The sequence below is a fragment of the Garra rufa genome, chromosome 10 (assembly GCF_049309525.1).
Source record: "Garra rufa chromosome 10, GarRuf1.0, whole genome shotgun sequence".
NCBI classification, from domain to species: Eukaryota; Metazoa; Chordata; class Actinopteri; order Cypriniformes; family Cyprinidae; genus Garra; species Garra rufa.
The window spans coordinates 43,782,547-43,805,086 of NC_133370.1; the positions used below are offsets into that span (position 1 = coordinate 43,782,547).

Here is a 22,540-nt window from a genome sequence, read left to right on the forward strand (position 1 = left end):
TCATAAACGTTAAAAAACATATTTCTATGATAAATTACCTGTATTTGATAAAAATGAATTTTTTAATCATTGATTTAGATTGCTTTAGATGCAATCTTGCTTAAAGCACTTGAAACCCGGTAATCACTGCTTGCAACTATATATATATATATATATATATATATATATATATATATATATATATATATATATATATATATATATATATAAAATCATTTTTACATATCTGTACAAAATTAGGTATGGATAATTGACAGTATGTACTGAAGGTGCCTGAGAAGTTTGAAGACTAATTTGAAAGATATAAGGCTTTTTATTAAAATGTTCTTGGTGTACTTTCTCTGATTAATTTTATTCTTCACTGTTCTTCACATTTAAAAACCAGCATTAAAGTCTAAATAGGGGATTATAATTGAGTTCTGTCTAAGAATTGCTAATAACTTCACTCAGATCTGTTTTATGTAATTTCAGAGCTGGATCGGTCCATACGGTGAGGATGCGTGAGCTCTCTCAGATTAGCATGGCTCCTGTCCCTGGCCTCACACCAGTTCATTAGACATGTAAGTGCATTACCATAATCCCAAGCATTGGGGTGAACCCACTGAGAAGCCAGTCCATCCTAAACACACATGAATGAGGAAGAGCCAAGGAAGTCTCTGAGGGTAATGGTGTTTTACAAAGCTGGTTTTAGGTCTCCTGCCTGTTTAGTCTGTTTATAACTACAATCATGTCAGGACTGGGCACTTCTTTCTGGATTGTACTATTGCTCTTTGCAGGTAACAATTTTAATTACAATTTTATCTTGTGGTATACTTACGGATTACATTAGAAACTTGTTTGTTTGTGCTTTTTGTATTTCTGTACACCAAAACAAGTTGTATCAGTATTTATTTTCTCTGTAAAAATGCACATTGTAAATGCATGCTGTTTAATATTTTAAGATTTTTCTTTAAGAATATACAGTTGAAGACAAAAGTTTACATAGACCTTGTAGAATCTGCAAAATGTTAATTATTTTACCATAAAAATGACCCTGTTCAAAAGTTTACTTACACTTGATTCTTGATAATGTGTTGTTACCTGAATGATCCACAGCTATGCTTTTTTGTTTAGTGATAGTTGTTTATTTGTCCTGAAAAGTTAAACGGCCTGCTGTTCTTCAGAAAAATCCTTCAGGTCCCACAATTTTTTTGGTTTTTCAGCATTTTTGTGTATTGGAACCCTTTCCAACAATGACTGTATGATTTTGAGACCCATCTTTTCACACTAAGGACAAATAAGGGACTCATATGCAGCTAATACAGAAGGTTCAAACGCTCACTGATGCTTCAGAAGAAAACACAATGCATTAAAACTTTTTAAATTTGAAGATCATGATAAATTTAACTTGTTTTGTTTTGGGGAACATGTTAGTATCTTCTGTAGCTTGGGAAGGGCAGTACTAAATAAAAAAAAATATTAAGGCATTTTTACACATTTTCATTCTGTTCAAAAGTTTTCAGATTCTGCAATGTGCATGTAAACTTTTGACTTCAGCTGTAAATTAATACTACAACATTTTTTTTTTTTTTTAATTTTACTCTTTTTTTTTACAGCCAGAAACAATGTTTTGAAGGGGAATTCACACAAAAACAAAAATTCTGATTGCATGATTTTTTGATTCTCATTTCATTCAGTCCATTGGAATTTGCATCTCACTGACTTTCATCATATAGATAAAAAATTGCAATTAATTTCATTGTATGTGATTGTGTGTGTTCCACAAAAGAATGTAAGACAGGTTTGGAATCACATGAGGATGAGTAAAAGCTGACAGATATAAAGTCAACCAGTATCGGTCAGTGACGTTCACAACACTATAAAAAGTCTTAAAACTTGTGTCTTCTCTCCCTCAGGAGTCTGCAGTGAGGAAACTATTAATGGATGTGGTATCAACCCGTGCATGAACGGTGGCGTGTGCGAGAATCAGGATGGACAATACAAATGTCACTGTTCGCAAACAACCTATAATGGAAACCTCTATGGAGGACCACACTGCACTGTAGTCCTGCTGGGCTGTGAACGTCACTGGTGCCAGAACGGTGCCACTTGCTATCCGTACCTAGACAATGGACGGCATCGATACAGCTGCATCTGCCCTGATGGTTTCACTGGAAAGAAATGCCAGACGTCCACCACCTTCTCCTTTGAGGAAAATGGATTCATGCAGATCCAAACCAACCTCTCCAATGCTTTCGAACCTTTGAATGTCACTCTGAGTTTTCGCACATTACAGGCAGCGGCCACTCTGCTCCAGTTTCAAGTTGAAGACCAGTTTCTTACACTGGAGTTAGTGGATGGAAGAGTACGCCATACACTGCAGAAAGCCCAGGACACTGAAAGCACTCTATTAGAGCTCCCGTTGATTGTTTCTGATGGTCATTGGCATACAGTCAAGGTCTCGCTGCGCAACAACATGCTCGGGCTGAGTCTTACAGACCCGTCTTGCCTTGAAGACACGTGTCGTATGGAAGTACAGATTGATCAAGCACAGTCTGAACTGGGTTCAGGTCTGTCTGAGTTGACCACGATCCAGAATCTCTACATAGGTGGAAGAGGAGAGCAACAGACTGCTTTGAGCTTTCTGGGATGTATGAGAGATGTGTGGTTGGATTCACGCATAATAGTGCCTGGACTGGGGCTGAGGGCTTCTGCTAAGCAAGTTAATGTGAAACAGGGCTGCAGTGACTGGGACCGCTGCAAGGAAAACCTGTGCCAGAACAGAGGCAGATGTGTCAAGACTGGATGGAGGAGCTTTAGCTGCGAATGCCATCGGCCTTATGAGGGCGAGCACTGTTTAGATGGTATGATTGCTTTTACGTTATACTACTTGGGTTAGTTATATAACACAACTGTTTATTTAGACACTTAAAGGGATAGTTCACCCAAAAATGAAAATTTGATGTTTATCTGCTTACCCCCAGGGCATCCAAGATGTAGGTGACTTTGTTTCCTCAGAATAACACAAACGAAGATTTTTAATGAAAACCGGTGCAGTCTGCCAGCCATATAATGGACATGGATGGGCACCAAACCTTTAAAAGTAAACAAAAACATGCACAGACAAATCCAAATTACACCCTGCGACTCGTGACGATACATTGATGTCCTGAGACACGAAACGATCGTTTTTTGCGAGAAACTGAACAGTATTTATATCATTTTTTACCTTTGATACACAGCCACGTCCATCTGTTCTGAGCACGAGTTTAGCATCCGGTTCGTTACATGTGAACGCGCTCTGGCATAGAATACGCAAATTCCGTAAGGGGAAATCGGTGAAAAGTCCCGGATGAGTTTGCGCAAACAAACGTAATCTTTTAGCTTTAAATCGGTTTGAACAATCAGGATAAGCGCAAGTAATTACCATTTTGAATAGCCGCTATACCCACAATCTCTGTGCTCTATATAAACAATGAGTGTTGTATTCATGCGACAGATCGCTTCCGGCGTTTGCGTATTCTACGCCAGAGCGCGTTCACATGTAACAATCCGGATGATAAGCTCGTGCTCAGGACAGATGGACGTGGCTGTGTATCAAAGGTAAAAAATGATATAAATACTGTTCAGCTTCTCACAAAAACCGATCGTTTCGTGTCTTAGGACATCAATGTATCGTCACGAGTCGCAGGGTGTAATTTGGATTTGTCTGTGCATGTTTTTGTTTACTTTTAAAGGTTTGGTGCCCATCCACTCACATTATATGGCTGGCAGACTGCACTGGTTTTCGTTAAAAATCTCTGTTTGTGTTCTGCTGAGGAAACAAAGTCACCTACATCTTGGATGCCCTGGGGGTAAGCAGATACACATCAAATTTTCATTTTTGGGTGAACTATCCCTTTAAAGGGATAGTTCAGCCAAAAATGAACATTTTGGCATGAATTACTCCCCCTCATGTCGTTACAAACCTGTAAGACCTTCATTCATCTTTGGAACACAAATTAAGATTTTTTTTGTTGAAATCCAAGAGCTTTCTGACCCTACATACACAGCAACGTGACTGTCACGTTCAAGGCCTAGGAAGGTAGTTAGGACATTGATAAAATAGTCCATGTGACATTAGTTCAACCTTAATTTTAGAAAGCTATGCAAATACTTTTTGTGCAAATACTTTTTGTGCAAATACTTTTTGTGCACAAAGAATGCAAAAGTTCTCTTCCGTGTCAGTCTTCAACAGTGCTACAAATACTCAAGAAAAGGAATCTTTTCTGATTCAACCGAGATAAAACTGTAAACAATATAGAATAAACATTTATCTTTCCTTGTCGCTTTTAACAGTTAAACTGCCTGCTGTTCTTCAGGTCCCACAAATTCTTTGGTTTTCCAGCATTTTTGTGCAACTATTACAGAAGGTTCAAACGCTCACTGATGCTTTTTGAATTCGAAGATCAGGGTAAATGTAACTTATTTTGCCTTCTGGGAAACATGTAACTATCTCTAAATTAAATAAATGTGATATATTTAGGTAAAATAAGAAAAATGTACACATCCTCATTCTGTTCAAAAGTTTTCACCCCCCCACCTCATGTTTCCTTCTGGAGCATCAGTGAGAGTTTGAACCTTCTGTAATAGCTGCATATGAGTCCCTTATTTGTCCTCAGTATGAAAAGATGGATCTCAAAATCATACAGTCATTGTTGGGAAGAGTTCAAATACACAAAAATGCTGAAAAAACAAAAAAATGTGGGACCTGAAGGACTTTTTTGAAGAACAGTGGGCAGTTTAACTGTTCAGGACAAACAAGGGACTCATGAACTAAAACTACTAAAAATTAATTAAACACAGCTGTGGATCATTCAGGTAACAACAACACAGCATTAGGAATCAAGTTAATGCAAACTTTTGAACAGGGTCATTTTTATCAATTCAACTATTATTTTCTCTTGTGGACTATATGTAAGCATTTTTTATGTGAAATATCTTATTCAGCTCAGTACTAAATAAAAAAGAACATGCATTATATATGATCTCTCTTATTTTGGTAAAATAATTAACATTTTGCAGATTCTGCAAGGTGTATGCAAACTTTTGGCTTCGGCTGTAAATAAATAAACAGTATTTTTTTTGTCCATAAAATTAAGATGTTTTTGATGAAATCCGAGAGCTTTCTGACCTTGCATAGACAGCAACTGACACGTTCAACACCCAGAAAAGCAGTAAGGACATTGATAAAACGTGACATTACGTGGTTCAACTGTACTCAAATTTCAACTCTTCCGTGTCAGTCTTCAACAGTGCTACAAATATTCATACTATTTAAAGTAGCCTATTTCTGATTCAACCGAGATAAAATTGTTAATAATTTAGAATGAACATTCATCTTTCCAGATAAAGCTGCTTAGCAGAGAATCTAAATTTAGCGCCCGTCGGAGGGTCAAATTTAGTGCCAAGACATAGAATAAGATTAGAGCGCTAAAGAAAACAGGCATCCACAAACACCCAGACATACACTCACACGCATACAAAAGCAAACACACTGCAAAGGTAAGGTTAAAACTGGCCGCACCTGAACTGTGGATTAAAGAAACGTGATATTAACAGGTGTATTTAATCCATGCTATCTTTATAACATGGATCTTGCCAAGAAAGTAACCACCTGTGATTAAATTGTGACGTATCTTATACTTAGTGCCTTAGTGCTTAGTTATGCTTAGAGCAAAACAAACTATGATTACACTTTACAATAAGGTTCATTTAGTTAATGTTAGTTTAATGAACACTACATTTATTACACTATTAATTAATCTTTGTTAATGTTAGTTAATAAAATAGTCGTTCATTGTTTGTTCATGTTAGTTTACAGTGCATTAACTAATGTTAACAAACACAACTTGTGATTTTATTAATGCATTAGAAATGAACATTAATTAAGAATAATAAATGCTATAGAAATATATTAACTAATGTAAAGTTACCCAACTGTTGTAAGTAATTATTGTATCAACAACAACAACAACAACAACTATTATATACATATACACTGCCGCTCAAAAGTTTGAGATCAGTAGAATTTTTAATGGTTTTTAAAGACGTTTCTTATGCTCATCAAGGCTGCATTTATTTGATCAAAAATACAAAAAAATCTGTAATATTGTGAAATATTATTTCAATTTAAAATAACTGTTTTCTATGTGAATATATTTAAAAATGTAGTTTATTCCTGTGATACAAAGCTCCATTTGAAGCATCATTACTCCAGTCTTTAGTTTCAAATAATCCTTCAGAAATCATTCTAAAATGCTGATTTACAGAAAACAGTTGTGCTGCTTAATGTTTTGTTGAAACCTGTTTTTTTTTTCGGGATTCTTTACCAAATAATAAGGTAAACAAAGAACAGGGTTTATTCAAAACCGAAATCTTTTGTAACAATATAAACAATCATCTAAAAGTTTGGGGTCAGTAATTTTATTTTATTTTTTAAGAAATGTAATACTTTTATTCACCAAAGATTTGTTAAATTGATAAAAAGTGATGGCAAAGACTTATATTGTTAGAAAAGATCAATATTTTGAATAAATGCTGTTCTTTTTAATCTTTTATTCAGCAAGAATTCTAAAAAAAAGAATCACAGGTTCCAAAAAATAAAAATAAAAAATTAAGCAGCACAACTGTTTCCAACATTGATAATAACAGTAATTGATCAACATATTAGAATGATTTTTGAAGAATCGCATGACACTAAAACTCAGGTAATGGTAATAATATTCCAGCAAGCCTGCTTGATTAGTTACCAAAGAAGAACTAAAAGTGCTATATAGCCCACTGAATCATACTTAGACCTAATGCTGACAACAATGAAACCGCTTGAGAGAAAACTAAATAGGAATATAAGAAAATAAGAGGAATACTAAATTATTGTTTTAAGTGTGAAAATATAAAGTAACAGAAATTCTAAAACAATGGACTTGTGAAAAGGCCCCTGAAATATTTAGGTCTTCTCTTTAGGCTTTCATTTAGTGATGAGTGAGTTTTTACTGAAAAAAGAGCAGGAGAATCACCAAAAAAGAGTAAGTTGTAGCCTGTAAAATGCATGGTTGTTTATCCACACTAGAACTACCTATTATAGCCAAAGCACAATAAACTCATTTAGCCTTTTCCAAGCCCCATATTTACAAAATATAGACTTCTGGGAATCCATACTCTGGTCTCAAGAGACTAAAGGTGCGTTTCTACTACAGCGTCAAAACAGCGTGTTTACACCCTGTTTGTGTTTCATCGTCGTCTTTTAACGTGTTTTGCAAACTAAACACTGCCATGTAATGACTTTTTCAATAATATGTGACCCTGGTTCACAAAACCAGTCATAAGGTTAAATTTTACAAAACTGAGATGTATACATCATATGAAAGCTCAATAAATAAGCTTTCTATTGATGTATGGTTTGTTAGGATAGGACAATATTTGGCCGAGATACATCTATTTGAAAATCAGGAATCTGAGGGTGCAAAAAAATCAAAATACTGAGAAAATCACCTTTAAAAGTTGTCCAAATTAAGTTCTTAACAATGCATATTACTAATCAAAATTTACATTTTGATATGTTTACAGTACGAATTTTACAAAAAATCTTCATGGAACATGATCTTTACTTAATTTCCTAATGATTTTTGGCATAAAAGAAAAATCAATAATTTTGACCCATACTATGTATTTTTGGCTATTGCTACAAATATACCCCAGCGACTTAAGACTGGTTTTGTGGTCCAGCCCCGATTAGACACAACGCCTTCTGCTGTGGTGACGAAAGTTTACTGTTGCTTAGAAAGTCCGGAGACTGCAATAATGGAGGAGAAACTTTTGGTGTCTGTCATGGGTAACCCAGAGCTGTACTTTTTAATGTTTCTGCTAATATGATAGTTTACTTAACAGCAAAACCCAAAGATTTTAGAGCGCTCGCACTATAATCCTTTGATTTAACTGACAGGGCAGCTGTTTTGGTCGTTGCCTAACCGTTTTCAGACCTAAAAATGCGTTCGGTGTGATCGGGGCCTTAGTCAATCATTTAAATTCCAAAAGCATTCAAAATGTTATGGTGTTGCTAAAGGAGGAGTACAGTGAAAAGTGTCTGGTTCCCACAGTGACATTCAGTGGTAGTAAAGCTCTTATATTGGGATGTATTAGTGCTGAAGGTGCACTTAAACAATTAAACAATTAATTTTTTATATAATAAAGTGTAATTTATGAGATTTTGTTGAATCCTGAATCCATTTTTTTTGTAAAAGGCCAAAAGTTGATCATACTGATTTTAAAGTTAAGGATTCATTAGTTTGAATATACACTGAACCAAACTTGCATACTAAAACACTATTGCCCACAAATATAGGATTTGTGTTCGCTTTTGTCACTACCCAAACAATGATATGTTTCAGTCGTGACTGTTACTGTAGTGACAATTTTATGGGATAACACCCCAAAAAAAAAAAAACAAGAAAAGATGTCACTACCGAAACTGTTTATAGGAAAACCAAAATTATAGAAAAATTGTGTGACATTCTTTAAAGTCACACACAGATTTTTCATACTTTTGAACACATTAACCTCAAAATGATGGGGCCTATCTACTCTATTATGTAGCTATGAGAGAGATAGGGACACAGGAATATTTCCTGATCATAAATGTAGGGGTGTAGTTAAAATCAGTCTCAGCCAATGGACTAAAACATACACTGTTTCAGTAGTGACATGAAAGGTTTTACAAAGAAATTATTAAGTAAATATATTTTTTGAACTCCACTTTTTAAAAGAATCACAAAGATACTTTTAAAAACTAAACATAAGTTGAAATATAGGGTTAGGGTTTGGGACAACCACCTCCCAATTGAACATACTCAATATATAATTTAATATATTAATCTTACTGATATTTTAAATATTATTGTGGGTTTTAATAGATAATACCGGTAGAAGGATCTTAGTAAACATCTAATATTTAAATAGTTAAATGCTTTTTAAATGTGTTTTTTGGTTGTGGGACAGCAGTTTGCACCAATGGCACATACATTTTTGTTAATTTGTTAAAGGGGTCATTGGATGCAAAACTAACTTTTACATGTTGTTTGAACATTAATGTGTGTTGGTAGTTTATGCACACAACCACCCTACAATGATAAAAATCCACCCAGTGGTATTTTTTTAATCTTTAAAAGTAATATCCCCTTTTTAAAATCAGGTCATTCTCAGTTTCTTGTCGTTGTGAAGAAACACAGTTGATTGACATGAGCATCTTACCTTAGACCCGCCCTCCCCGAGCTGAAACAGTCCGAATACGATCGCCATTGTGTGACTCAGGTGCAGAGGAAGACTCTAATTGAGCGATTGAGGTGTTCTGTTGTTGGATGTAATAATGAACATAGCTGTAGTCATTTACTCCCGACATCTGTGCCGCTGAAGACGCAGAGGTTTTATGTTACTGTCATTTTTAAAAGGAAAGCACCGATCCCGATCTACATATGCGTCTATGTTCGTGTGAATCATTCGTGATGCAGCTTCACCCACAGCAGAAGTATAAGGGTTTTTTATGCATCTTTGCAAATGGCCTTTCTTAAGATAAATGCAGCTAAATGCGACTAAAGTAAACATTACAGCTCATAATCCCCCAGCAGAGAGGGGCGGGGTGAGCAGAGCTCATTTGCATTTAAAGGGACCATGCGATAAAATGAGTTGATTTTTTGAAGAGCTGATTTTGACAAGGTAAAAGGGTGTTTTTTTTTAAACTACTATAGAGAATTTTCAACCAAAGTATATTAGAGACTTTTTCATTTAAGACCCTAAAGAATCATATGAACTTGTGGAAAATAGGCATCCGATGACCCCTTAAAAAGCACTAAAAATAATTTTTGTGCATATTCTGCATTGTACCTTTCCTCTAACCCTGCTGCTCAATGTTGTATTATCAGAGTACGTCGCTGCAAGGTTCGGAAGTGAAGATCTGGAGAGCTACGCTGTGTTCACAGTGGAAGACAATCCGGGCGACAGCAACAGCGTGTCCATGTTCGTTCGCACGCGCCGCTCTCAGGGCCTGCTCCTGGTCCTCTCCAACTCTACCAGTCAGTATCTGCGCGTCTGGTTAGAGGACGGAAAGGTCAAAGTTCAAATCAACAACTTTGAAAGCCTCCTAGGAACAGAAACAGTCAGCGATGGCCACTTTCATCTCGTAACTGTGCTTGTGGAGCCAGAATCCCTGTCTCTGTTTATATCCACTAAGAGCCAGGGCCACATCCCCATCCGCAGTGTGCTGGTCCAGGCTGGAGATGCGGTGTTCGTGGGAGGTTTACCAGATCGCCGTGCATCGCTAGCCTTTGGAGGCTACTTTAAAGGCTGTATCCAAGACCTCCGTATTAACAGCAGACGCCTGCAGTTCTTTCCCCTCAGTGTCCTGGTGAGCTCCTACCGGCTCCACAGCTTGATGAAAGTCACGAGCGGATGTACCGGAGATGACTCCTGCAGTGTAAGCTACATTTACAGATCCGCTTCAGTTTGCAGCTTATTCTTGCCAAGAAATACTAGTATGTACTGTAATTATCAGTGATGGGAATAACAGCATTATAAATAAACAGGGGTATTTTTTTCAGTAACGAGTAATCAAACGTATTATTGTTTCCAGCATTACAACGCCGTTACTGTTATTGACAATAAAATGCGGCATTAATATAATTAAGTTGGTTAAAGAAAGCCACCTTACTGAAATGCTGTTTAAACTTACAGTTATTATTATTATTCTGAGAGTAAAATTTCTGACTGCTCAACAAACTCAGCCCAGATCTTCAGACTGATCTGACTCCAGTTACTATATCTTTTCTAACTGATCTATCCATCCAAGTGTAGCAACTAGAATCATGTTAATGACATGCTAATCATGATAGAAACATGCTAGTAACAGTCTAATCATGGTAAAAACATGCTAACAACATGCTAATCATGCTGGAAACATGCTAACAACATGCTAATTAGGCTAGAAACATATTAACAACATGGTGACAACATGCTAATGATGCTAGAAACATGCTAACAACATGCTAATGAACCTAGAAACATGTTAACAACATGCTAATTAACCTAGAAACATGTTAACAACATGCTAATTAACCTAGAAACATGTTAACAACATGGTGACAACATGTTTATCAAGATAGAAACATGCTAACAACATGCTAACTAACCTAGAAACATGTTAACAACATGTTAATTAACCTAGAAACATGCTAACAACATGCTAATTAACCTAGAAACATGTTAACAACATGGTGACAACATGTTTATCAAGATAGAAACATGCTAACAACATGTTAATTAACCTAGAAACATGCTAACAACATGCTAATTAACCTAGAAACATGTTAACAACATGGTGACAACATGTTTATCAAGATAGAAACATGTGAACAACATGCCAATTAACCTAGAAACATATTAACAACACGGTGACAACATGTTTATCAAGATAGAAACATGCTAACAACATGCTAATTAACCTAGAAACATGTTAACAACATGGTGACAACATGTTTATCAAGATAGAAACATGTGAACAACATGCCAATTAACCTAGAAACATATTAACAACACGGTGACAACATGTTTATCAAGATAGAAACATGCTAACAACATGCTAATTAACCTAGAAACATATTAACAACATGGTGACAACATGTTTATCAAGATAGAAACATGCTAACAACATGCTAATTAACCTAGAAACATGTTAACAACATGGTGACAACATGTTTATCAAGATAGAAACTTGCTAACAACATGCTAATTAACCTAGAAACATGTTAACAACATGGTGACAACATGTTTATCAAGATAGAAACATGCTAACAACATGCTAATTAACCTAGAAACATGTTAACAACATGGTGACAACATGTTTATCAAGATAGAAACATGCTAACAACATGCTAATTAACCTAGAAACATGCTAACAACATGCTAATTAACCTAGAAACATTAACAACATGGTGACAACATGTTTATCAAGCTAGAAACATGCTAACAACATGCTAATTAACCTAGAAACATGTTAACAACATGGTGACAACATGTTTATCAAGATAGAAACATGCTAACAACATGCTAATTAACCTAGAAACATGCTAACAACATGCTAATTAACCTAGAAACATGTTAACAACATGGTGACAACATGTTAATCAGGTTAGAAAAATGCTAACAACATGCTAATTAACCTAGAAACCTGGTTTTAGCTGGTCATAGCTGGAAGGCAGGCTGGTTTTAGAGGAGTTTTGGCCACTTTTCCAGCCTGGCCAGGCTGGTCAGGCTGGTCTTAGCTGGTCAGGCTGAGAAACCAGCTTAAACCAGCTACTTCCAGCTTAAACCAGCTAAGACCAGCCAACCAGCCTAGGCTGGTATTAGCTGTTTTTTTCAGCAGGGCTAACAACACACATGTTAATCAGGACCATTAACATGTGTTAATCGTCCTGTTTTCCAGCACGATGGAGCACTGTGCCATAAGGCAAAAGTGATAACTAAGTGGCTCGGGGACCAAAACGTTGAAATTTTGGGTCCATGGCCTGGAAACTCCCCAGATCTTAATCCCATTGAGAACTTGTGGTCAATCCTCAAGAGGCGGGTGGACAAACAAAAACCCACTAATTCTGACAAACTCCAAGAAGTGATTATGAAAGAATGGGTTGCTATCAGTCAGGATTTGGCCCAGAAGTTGATTGAGAGCATGCCCAGTCGAATTGCAGAGGTCCTGAAAAAGAAGGGCCAACACTGCAAATACTGACTCTTTGCATAAATGTCATGTAATTGTCGATAAAAGCCTTTGAAACGTACGAAGTGCTTGTAATTATATTTCAGTACATCACAGAAACAACTGAAACAAAGATCTAAAAGCAGTTTAGCAGCAAACTTTGTGAAAACTATTATTTGTGTCATTCTCAAAACTTTTGGACCACGACTGTATTTTATTAACGTCTACACCTACCCCAACCCTAAACTTAGCCCTTACTATAATAAAAAAAAACAGTATTATTGTTGCACAGTGTGACAAAAATAAAGTTCGATTGATGTGCTCATGCCCAGTAGCCATAGTTGTATCCCTTCTAGCCTAAACCGGTTTCTCCGGTAGTAGGCAGAACTAATGCGCAAACAGCAATCTCATTGGTTGGCGCGCACCAATTATCGTCCTTGTTTTGATTTCAGCATATTTTATTATTAGTCTGGTGAGTAAACTAAAAAAAATATATTAGCCAATGGCGATTCTATTGGGTTGTTAATATTTACAATAATTTTGTGAATTTAATAGGTGTCTCTCATACTGTCCCACAATTATCCTAATATCCTAATAATTTATTCTATTTAGTGTCCATTTAATTTAACACATTTTATATTGAGGACATACAAGTTATTTGACATATTTGAACATTTTTTTTTTCAAAGTTACACAATAGTTACTTTCCCTGGTAACTAGTTACTTTTATAATGATGTAACTCAGTTACTATTTGTGAGAAGTAACTAGTAACTATAACTAATTACTTTTTTAAAGTAGCATGCCCAACACTGGTAATGACTGATCTGTGATCTGTTGTAGAATAATCCCTGCATGAATGAAGGTGTGTGTTACTCCATGTGGGACGATTTCACCTGCAGCTGCCCACCCAATATAGCAGGACAGCGCTGTGAGGAGGTCAGGTGGTGTGAGCTGTCTCCATGTCCGCCCACTGCTGTGTGTCAGGCCCATACTCAAGGGTTTGAATGTGAGTATGAACATGTGTAAATGTTGCCCTTCTGTGAACTATGATCATTTTTATTATTAAGAAAAGGTATTAAGAAAGGTTGATGACGTCCATGGTACCTATCCAGAGTTCAGTTATATAATTGATAATTGTCATGTGTAGCTATAGTGGGGATTTATGAAAGCTTGAAAGATTATCCTTTGTTGGATTTGCTACTCCATATGTGCTTGTCCCGAGACAGTGCATGGAGCGTGTTAATGTTATAAACATATGTTGCAGCCTTAGAGAGAAGAAACCGAATATGTTCAGAGGTTACACTTTGGAACTAAAAAGAAAAAAGTGTTTATTCATGCTTGCTGAAACAGGTAGTGCCTGTAAAGGATTCAGTCTTCTAGATTTTATATCCTATGAATCCTGGTTGTTTAAATAATCTTTAAGATGACTTGTGGAACATTCATGTGAATAAGCATAACTGCAGCTGACAACATAAAGGTGTAGATGTTTCTAAGTCGAGTGGATTGGCAAACAGGGACTGAGGGAAATTTGAGAGACAATTACTCAATTTTAACTTATAGAAATCATAATCATGTACAAAATATATGCTACAATAGTTTAAAAAATCTACAATTAAAATTATTTAAAAAATCTAAAAAAAAAATATATTTAAACAAAACAAAAATAAAATAGATAGATTTCTCATTTTAATTTACTTGATGTACTAAAATAACACTAAAACTGAAATAAAAAATTACTAACTATATACACATAAAAACAACAAAAAAAGATGAAAATACAAAATAATACAAATTACTTAGTCCTATGTTTGTCCTGAACAGTTAAACTGTCCCCTGTTGTTGAGAAAAATTCTTCAGGTCCCACAAATTCTTTGTTTTTTCAGCATTTTTGTGTATTTGAACCTTTTCCAACAATGATTGTATGATTATGAGATCCATCTTTTCGGGCAACTAACTGGGGGTGAAAACTTTTTGAATTTGAAGATCAGGGTAAATTTAACTTATTTTGTCTTCTGGGAAACATAAAAATATCTTCTGTAGCTTCTGAATGTCAGTACTAATGGATAAAAAAAAATATATGATGTTTTTCAAAAGTTTTCACCCCCGGCTCTTAATGCATGTTTTTTTTTTCCTTCTGGAGCATCAGTGAGCGTTTGAACCTTCTGTAATAGTTGCATATGAGTCCCTCAGTTGTCCTCGGTGTTAAAAGATGGATCTCAAAATCATACAGTCATTGTTTGAAAAGGTTCAAATACACAAAAATGCTGAAAAACCAAAGAATTTTCGGGACCTGAAGGATTTTTCTGATGAACGGGCAGGCAGTTTAACTGTTCAGGACAAACAAGGAACTCATAAACAACTATCACCAAACAAGAAAACAGCTGTGGATCATTCAGGTAACAACACAGTATTAAGAATCAAGTGTATGTAAACTTTTGAACAGGGTAATTTTTTATAAATTCAACTATTATTTTCTCTTGTGGACTATATGTTAACATCTTTTATGTCAAATATCTTATTTAGGTCAGTACTAAATAAAAAATAACAGCATTTTGTATGATCCCTCTTACTTTGGTAAAATCATGAACATTTTGCAGATTCTGACTTCAGTTGTCTTCAGTTCTGTTTGTGAGTTGTGTGCATGTTATTTAATAAATAAAAACACAAAAAAGTAAGAAAAAATATTTTGTTTTACAGGTTTAGTCAATGTCAGCCTCCGCAGTGACAGCCACATAATCACCTATCGTGGCAATGGAAAAATACAGCGATACCTCAGCAGCATTTCAATGCATTTCCGTACCAGGCAGCAGAATGCAACTCTACTGCACGCTGAGCGGGATTCTCAGTTCATTACTATTTCCATATACGATGGACACTTAGTTTTAGAGCTGCAGGGAGAGAAGCAAACCTCATATGTATATATACACAGTATGGACCTGGTGAATGATGGTCAATGGCACAGAGCAGACTTCAGCATGGATAGTCCAGTCCTACAGTCATCCAGATGGAGAATAGTTCTGGATGAGCACTGGGAGAAGCCCTCCATCTCTTTTACACCCTCAGGAGATCTGGATTTCCTTAAAGAAGATGTGGACATCATCATAGGAGGCTTAGGACCCAATTCAGAGGGTAACTTCCTTGGCTGTCTTGGTTTGGTAGAAATCGGAGGACTTGCATTGCCATATTACAGTGATGTGGAGATGAAGCAGCCCAGACCCCAAGAAGAGCAGTTTCTGAGGACTTCTAGTACTCCCTATTTGGGCTGCTGGGGATCTAATGTCTGTGAGCCTGACCCGTGCCAAAATGGAGGGGTTTGTGAAGATCTGTTTGACTTTTTCAAATGCCATTGCCCAACTGATTGGGATGGCCAACGCTGTGAATTCACTGTCAATGATTGTGCATCTAACCCATGTGTTCACGGAGCCTGCAGAGCGATCTCAGGTGGATACGAGTGCTTGTGTGATGCAGGCTACACCGGCCGGCGCTGTGAAATGGAGGTGGATGTATGCGCCCATCACAAGTGCAGCAATGGCGGAACATGCCTAAGAGGATTGAAACGCTACTCATGTCTCTGTCCAAGAAACACGACGGGTCCTTTCTGCAGGTGAATATGTTTTTTTGTGCTCATCACTCACTCCTAAAAATAATGTTTTTTTTGTACGCCTTATTCTTCAATGCTATGGGTAAGACCTTCGGTTTATTAGCCGCTTTAGGGAAATAAAGAGATAAATAACAATGTGCAATAAATAGTAAAACTGTTTGCACTATAGTTTTTATATATACAATGGACTGATTTTTTATTTTTTTGCATTTTTGTCACACTTTAATGTTTCAGATCATCAAACAAATTTATATATTAATCAAAGGTAACACAAGTAAACAAAACATGCAGTTTTCGAATGAAGTTTTTTTATTATGAAGGGAAAACAAAATCCAAACCCACATGGCCCTGTATGAAAAAGTGTTTGCCTCCTAAACGTAATAACTGGTTGGGCCACCCTTAGCAGCAACAACTGCAATCAAGCGTTTGCGATAACTTGCAATGAGTCTGTTACAGCGCTGTGCAGGAATTTTGGCCCACTCATCTTGGCACAATTGTTGTAATTCAGCCACATTGGAGAGTTTTCGAGCATGAACTGCCTTTTTAAGGTCATGCCACAGCATCTCAAAAGGATTCAGGTCAGGACTTTGACTAGGCCACTCCAAAGTCTTCATTTTATTTTTCTTCAGCCATTCAGAGGTGGATTTGCTGGTGTGTTTTGGATCATTGTCCTGCTGCAGAACCCAAGTTCGCTTCAGCTTGAGGTCACGAACAGATGGCCAGACATTGTTCCTCAGGATTATTTGGTAGACAGCAGAATTCATGGTTCCATTTATCACAGCAAGTCTTCCAGGTCCAGAAGCAGCAAAACAGCCCCAGACCATCACACTACCACCACCGTATTTTACTGTTCGTATGATGTTCTTTTTCTGAAATGCTGTGTAACTTTTACGCCAGATGTAATGGGACACACACCTTCCAAAAAGTTCAACTTTTGTCTCGTCAGTCCACAGAGTATTTTCCCAAAAGCTTTGTGGATAATCAAGATGTTTTCTGGCAAAACTGAGACGAGCTTTTATGTTCTTTTTGCTCAGCAGCGGTTTTCGTCTTGGAACTCTGCCATGCAGGCCATTTTTGCCCAGTCTCTTTCTTATGGTGGAGTCATGAACACTGACCTTAACTGAGGCAACAGAGGCCTGCAGTTCTTTAGATGTTGTTGTGGGGTCTTTTGTGACCTCTTGGATGAGTCGTTGCTGTGCTTTTCAGCTAATTTTGGAAGGTTCACCACTTTTCCGAGTTTTCGCCATTTGTGGACAATGGCTCTCGCTGTGGTTTGCTGGATTTAAGTGATTTCTTGATTGCGAACAGGTGTGGCAGTAATCAGGCCAGGGTGTGGCAAGAGAAACTGAACTCAGGTCTGATGAACCACAGTTATGGTGTAAGGGGGGGAGGGGGGAGTTGTAATTAGTTTGATGATCTGAAACATTTAAGAGTGACAAACATGCAAAAAAAATAAAAAATCAGGAAGGGGGCCAACACTTTTTCACACCACTGTATTTGGTAGGGAATTGACTAAATCTTCATGGAACATGATCTTTAGTTAATATTCTAATAATTTTTTGCATAAAAGAAAAATTGATAACTTTGACCCATACAATGTATTTTTGGCTATTGCTACAAATAACACTGCTACTGGTTTTGTATTCCAAGGACACAATTTGCAATATCAAGCAACAAAACAAGCTGTTTTGTACAGCTAAAAATAGACCTGAAGCCTGACCCATTAAATTTACAAATAGAAAAAACGTGGATTGGCATCGATGGTTCCATGAAGAACCATGAACATCCATGAAACCTTTCAAATGCAAACATTTTATTTTCTAATGGAAAAAGGTTCTTTAGATTTATTAAATGTTCTTCAAAATTGTTTATTTAAAAACTGTTCCCTGAAAGGTTCTTTGGGGAACCAAAAACTGCTCTTCTATGGAATCACTGCAGAAACACCCTTTTGCACCCTTTATTTTCGATAGTGCTGGCAATGTACAGTATTTTGGCAGATGAAGTCTTCAGCAATATCTTGAAATGGTGATATTCTTAGATATGCATGCATGTAATGTTTCATTTCTCTTCCAGGGAGAGAGTTCCAGAACTTCCATGGTATATCGACAGGTTTCCGTGAGTTTGACTTCTTAAAATATATATTAATTATATGTAATGGGCACGAAATAGTGATTTAAATGGAAATAATTCATTAATTTTTTAAAGGCAAAGCTTCCATAATGAACAACAGTTCCTAACAAACGGCCTTGAGCATAGGTGAACAAATAAGTTTAGACAAAATGGAAATTTACGGCACAATGTACAGTCATATCACATTACACAGCTTTTCACCAAATCAATTAAGACGGCATTTAAAATCTTACCTGTTTGTTACCTTAAGATTTATTACAGCATACAAAACAACAGTGTTGGGGAAAGTTACTTTAAAAAAAAGTAACTAATTACTTTTCCGTTACTTTTTAATCTGGGCAGGACTTGCTTGTTTGTTTTTAATATAAAAAGTTGTATTTTTGGCAAATGTAAAAGCCTTTTTACACCAAAAGTCTCAGGCTTAGAGAAAAGTAAATTCACGTGTGTACAGTAGACCGCAGAAGAAATAATGTCAACTCTTCAGCAATAAAAAAAGGAAAACAAATGTTAGATTATCTTGAGTCATTTTTGCTTATTAGTACGGATGAATTGGATCATCGAAGGTCGGTAGCGAAGACATTGGTTAATAAATACATAAAGGATATTTGTATTATTTAACATATTTAGCTATTGCAGGTTTGCGTTGAATTTCACAGTTTTTATTAATTTTGAGGAATACTTTATCTGTTTTTTAGTAAATGAGATTAATTAATGCATGTTCACATTTATTCTAGAACTAAAGTAACATCTTACTCACAATTTCTCTCAGCATGGGGTCAGGAGAGATTTTAATCAAAAACTGGCGTTACTTATTTGAAAAGTAACTCAGATATTTTCATGTCAATTAAAAAGTAATGCATTACTTTACTCGTTACTTGGAAAAAAATAATATTATTAAGTAACTTGCATTACTTCTAATGCGTTACCCCCAACACTGCAAAACAATTGTAAGACAAACACTTAAATAATATTACCGCCGCCCTACTATTACAGTTTTCCTCGATTGCTAACACACTATAACTGATTCATCTGGCCCAATTTTCCAAAACATTCATAGAGTTCTCGAAACAAAGACAAAACTTTTAACACATTTCACCTGCTTTTACACGTGTTTCAATTTGCAAAGTTTTTTCTGAAAAACTCTACACAAGAACAACATCATTTTGCACAGGTTTAACCATGTTCTTGTATAGAAAACATAAACACACAATATGATTACCTCTGAGAGTTGACTTTCTAGGTGAGGCAGATAATGTCTTTTGTCAGAAGACTAAGAAACTGCTATAGTATGACAAATAGGGATATTACCAAAACTGTAATGCAACTTGGCACTGTAATGAACTTTTCTCCTCTAGTTATTTTCATCCACTGTAAGATAATTTTACAGCAGTGTAATGAAAGTAAATTTTCTTAAAGTTTATTGCTGAATCTTACTGTATCTGCACCCCTCTATTTATGCTGTATACTGTAAGAGACATTGACTAGCAAAAGGATTCCTGATTCACACAAGGAGGTTTTTGTAACAGTGTTTTGAATTGATCTCACTAGTGTTTGTGTGTCACCAGAGGCCAAAGTTTGACAAAAGAGAATGTGTTTTTAACTAAAATGTTTGACTTTGACCTGGAAGTCTGAAGTTTGCACAAGTTGGTGAGTAGTGTTTATAGTTGAGAGAAAATGCTGAACTGTTTCATGAATTGAGTGTTAGCAATCGAGAAAAACTGTAATACTAAAGTCCTTTGGTTTTATTTTACAGTAAATTGTCAATAACTGAGGTTCAAGGTGATAGCATTTGCATTTCAATGAAATGAGAGCAACTCCTACAGTGTGATGTGAAAGATGCACCAGCCTCAAATACCTGTGTTATTCGCCATTGCTAATGATGATGGTTATTATTGGGGAAAAACACACCTCAGAATGTTGTGACATCGTGTCAAGTATTCCAGAGAGTTAGATTGTTCCAGAGTTTGGCCAGTAAATATTAAAAGGATCTGCCACCCGCAGCAGATTTTGACATTTTAGGTATTATCAAATGGACAGAGTTTTGAGAAAACAGTAAATGTGAAAGACTATAATATGATAAGAGCTCACTCAGGTACTGATGAGCTAAACCCTTATGGGCTTTATAAGATTTTAAAATGTATTCAATGTTCAATAGACCAATTTAGAGTAGACATCACAGACGTAACTTGCAGCTGCGTGCACATAGTGGTTGCAGGAATTGCATAAAAACACTTGTAACAAGTGGAGGTAAACAGGTCAAATCCATGGAATAAGAGAAAAAATATATTTTTGTGCCTTTTGATATCAAAATCGGAATGAAAATAATTTTTTATAGAATACTGTCATCAAAGACGCAGTTTGAAGTTAAACACAGATGTTTAAACAAACATACTATGGATGGAAAATGCTATGATTACTCTACTTTTAAAGCATACATATGATGTAAAGTAAACAATATGTCTACATAATATTCACATATGCTGTTCATGGGGGACATATTGTGTCAGCCCTATAGACGTTTTTCCTGAACACGGAAGTTAGTCCGACTCTTAACTGAAAGAATGCTTTGCATTTCCGGTCTGCATTGTTTCTAGTCAAATTAGGGTATATTCTGAGCTAATAAACTAATGTTAAACCTATTAAAATGTTTTTAAAAAGCACATGGCTCCATAGCGCCATCACTTGGCAATGTCGCAATGACCGTCATTGGTCAGTGCCTCACTTTAATGAGTGTGTAGATGACACGAAGCAGCGGACGTTAGCTACATTAAAAACAGATGGACGCTATTTGAATGGGTCCCTATGGAAACCGGAACAGAAAAGCATTCAATCTGACGTTAGAATTCGTAACTCATCGTTTACTCAGGAAAAAGGTCTATAGTTAAAGCATGAATATTATTTAAACCTGTTACTATTAACATTTTTACATAATATTTTTTTTTTGTTTTATCTCACAATTTACACTTTTTTCCTCACAAATGCAAGTTTATATCTCCTAATTCGAACTTTATATCTCAATTTAACTCAAAAATTTTGAGTTTTCTACTGCCAGATAAAAAAATGTCATCCCTGTTTCAAATCTGTAAGACTATCCTACTATCTAACGTCAATTTCATTGAATAACAGTGCTTATCACTGGGTGACAAGCTATAACCCTTTTTTAAAATCTAAATATTTTGTACCGTATCTGTGTGATTCTCTAGCCGTAAAGGCTATCTCTCCTGGGTTTTCTGCAACCATGATGCACGCTCATCCTGAATATTTACAAACATATAATTGGTCTATAGCCAGTGCAGTGTTGACAGAACCAGGCTAATATGGTCAAACTTCCTGGTTCTAGTAAAAACTCTAGCTGCTTCGTTTTTGGACCAGCTGAAGTTTGTTTAGTATGTGCACAGAGCAACCACCCAGTACAACATTACAATAATCTGACCTTGAGGTCATGAACGCATAAATTAAAGTTTCTGCATTTGACATTGTGCATATAGGTCGTAATTAAAATATATTTTTAAGTTGGAAAAATGCATTTTTACAATGCTAGAAATGTGGATTTTGAAGGAATGATTGCTATCAAATAACGCACATAGGTTCCTAACTGATTGTCAGAGCAGCCATCTTGTGTTAGACAGTGTTCAATGTTATTACATGCAGATGTTTTTGTTCTGATAATTAACACCTCTGGGGTTTTTTTTAGCAGTAGGAAATTACTTGTCATCCAGTTTGTTATATTAACTATGCATTTCTTTAGTTTTGTGAATTGGTATGCTTTGTCAGGCCACAAAGAAATTTAGATCTGAGTATCATCAGCATTAAAGTGAAAGCTAACACCATGTTTCCTGATGATATCTCCCAAGGATAACATGTGAAAACATGAAAAGCAGCGGTCCTAGTACTGAGCCTTGTGGTACTCCATTTTGCACTTGTGAATGAAAGATATGATACCCCATCATGTAGTAACAGAAAATTATAACCATAGTCATAACCCTACAGTAAGTTATCAATTTTTACTGTTTCATTCAGATTTGTAAACATCAAAAATGAAAATAATAAC

The 22,540-nt window shown here is 36.0% G+C and overlaps 1 protein-coding gene across 1 annotated transcript in view; it reads left to right on the forward strand.

Annotated features, from left to right (window-relative positions):
- The first annotated feature begins 629 nt into the window (after positions 1-629).
- Positions 630-22,540, forward strand: part of LOC141344335 (protein crumbs homolog 1-like) — a 30,054-nt gene continuing 8,143 nt past the window's right edge. The window contains exons 1-6 of the mRNA XM_073849204.1: positions 630-776; positions 1,896-2,843; positions 9,936-10,486; positions 13,599-13,764; positions 15,456-16,362; positions 18,433-18,474. Coding sequence (XP_073705305.1) covers positions 728-776; positions 1,896-2,843; positions 9,936-10,486; positions 13,599-13,764; positions 15,456-16,362; positions 18,433-18,474 — 2,663 coding nt within the window. The 5' untranslated portion in view covers positions 630-727. The remainder of the gene's footprint in view (positions 777-1,895; positions 2,844-9,935; positions 10,487-13,598; positions 13,765-15,455; positions 16,363-18,432; positions 18,475-22,540) is intronic.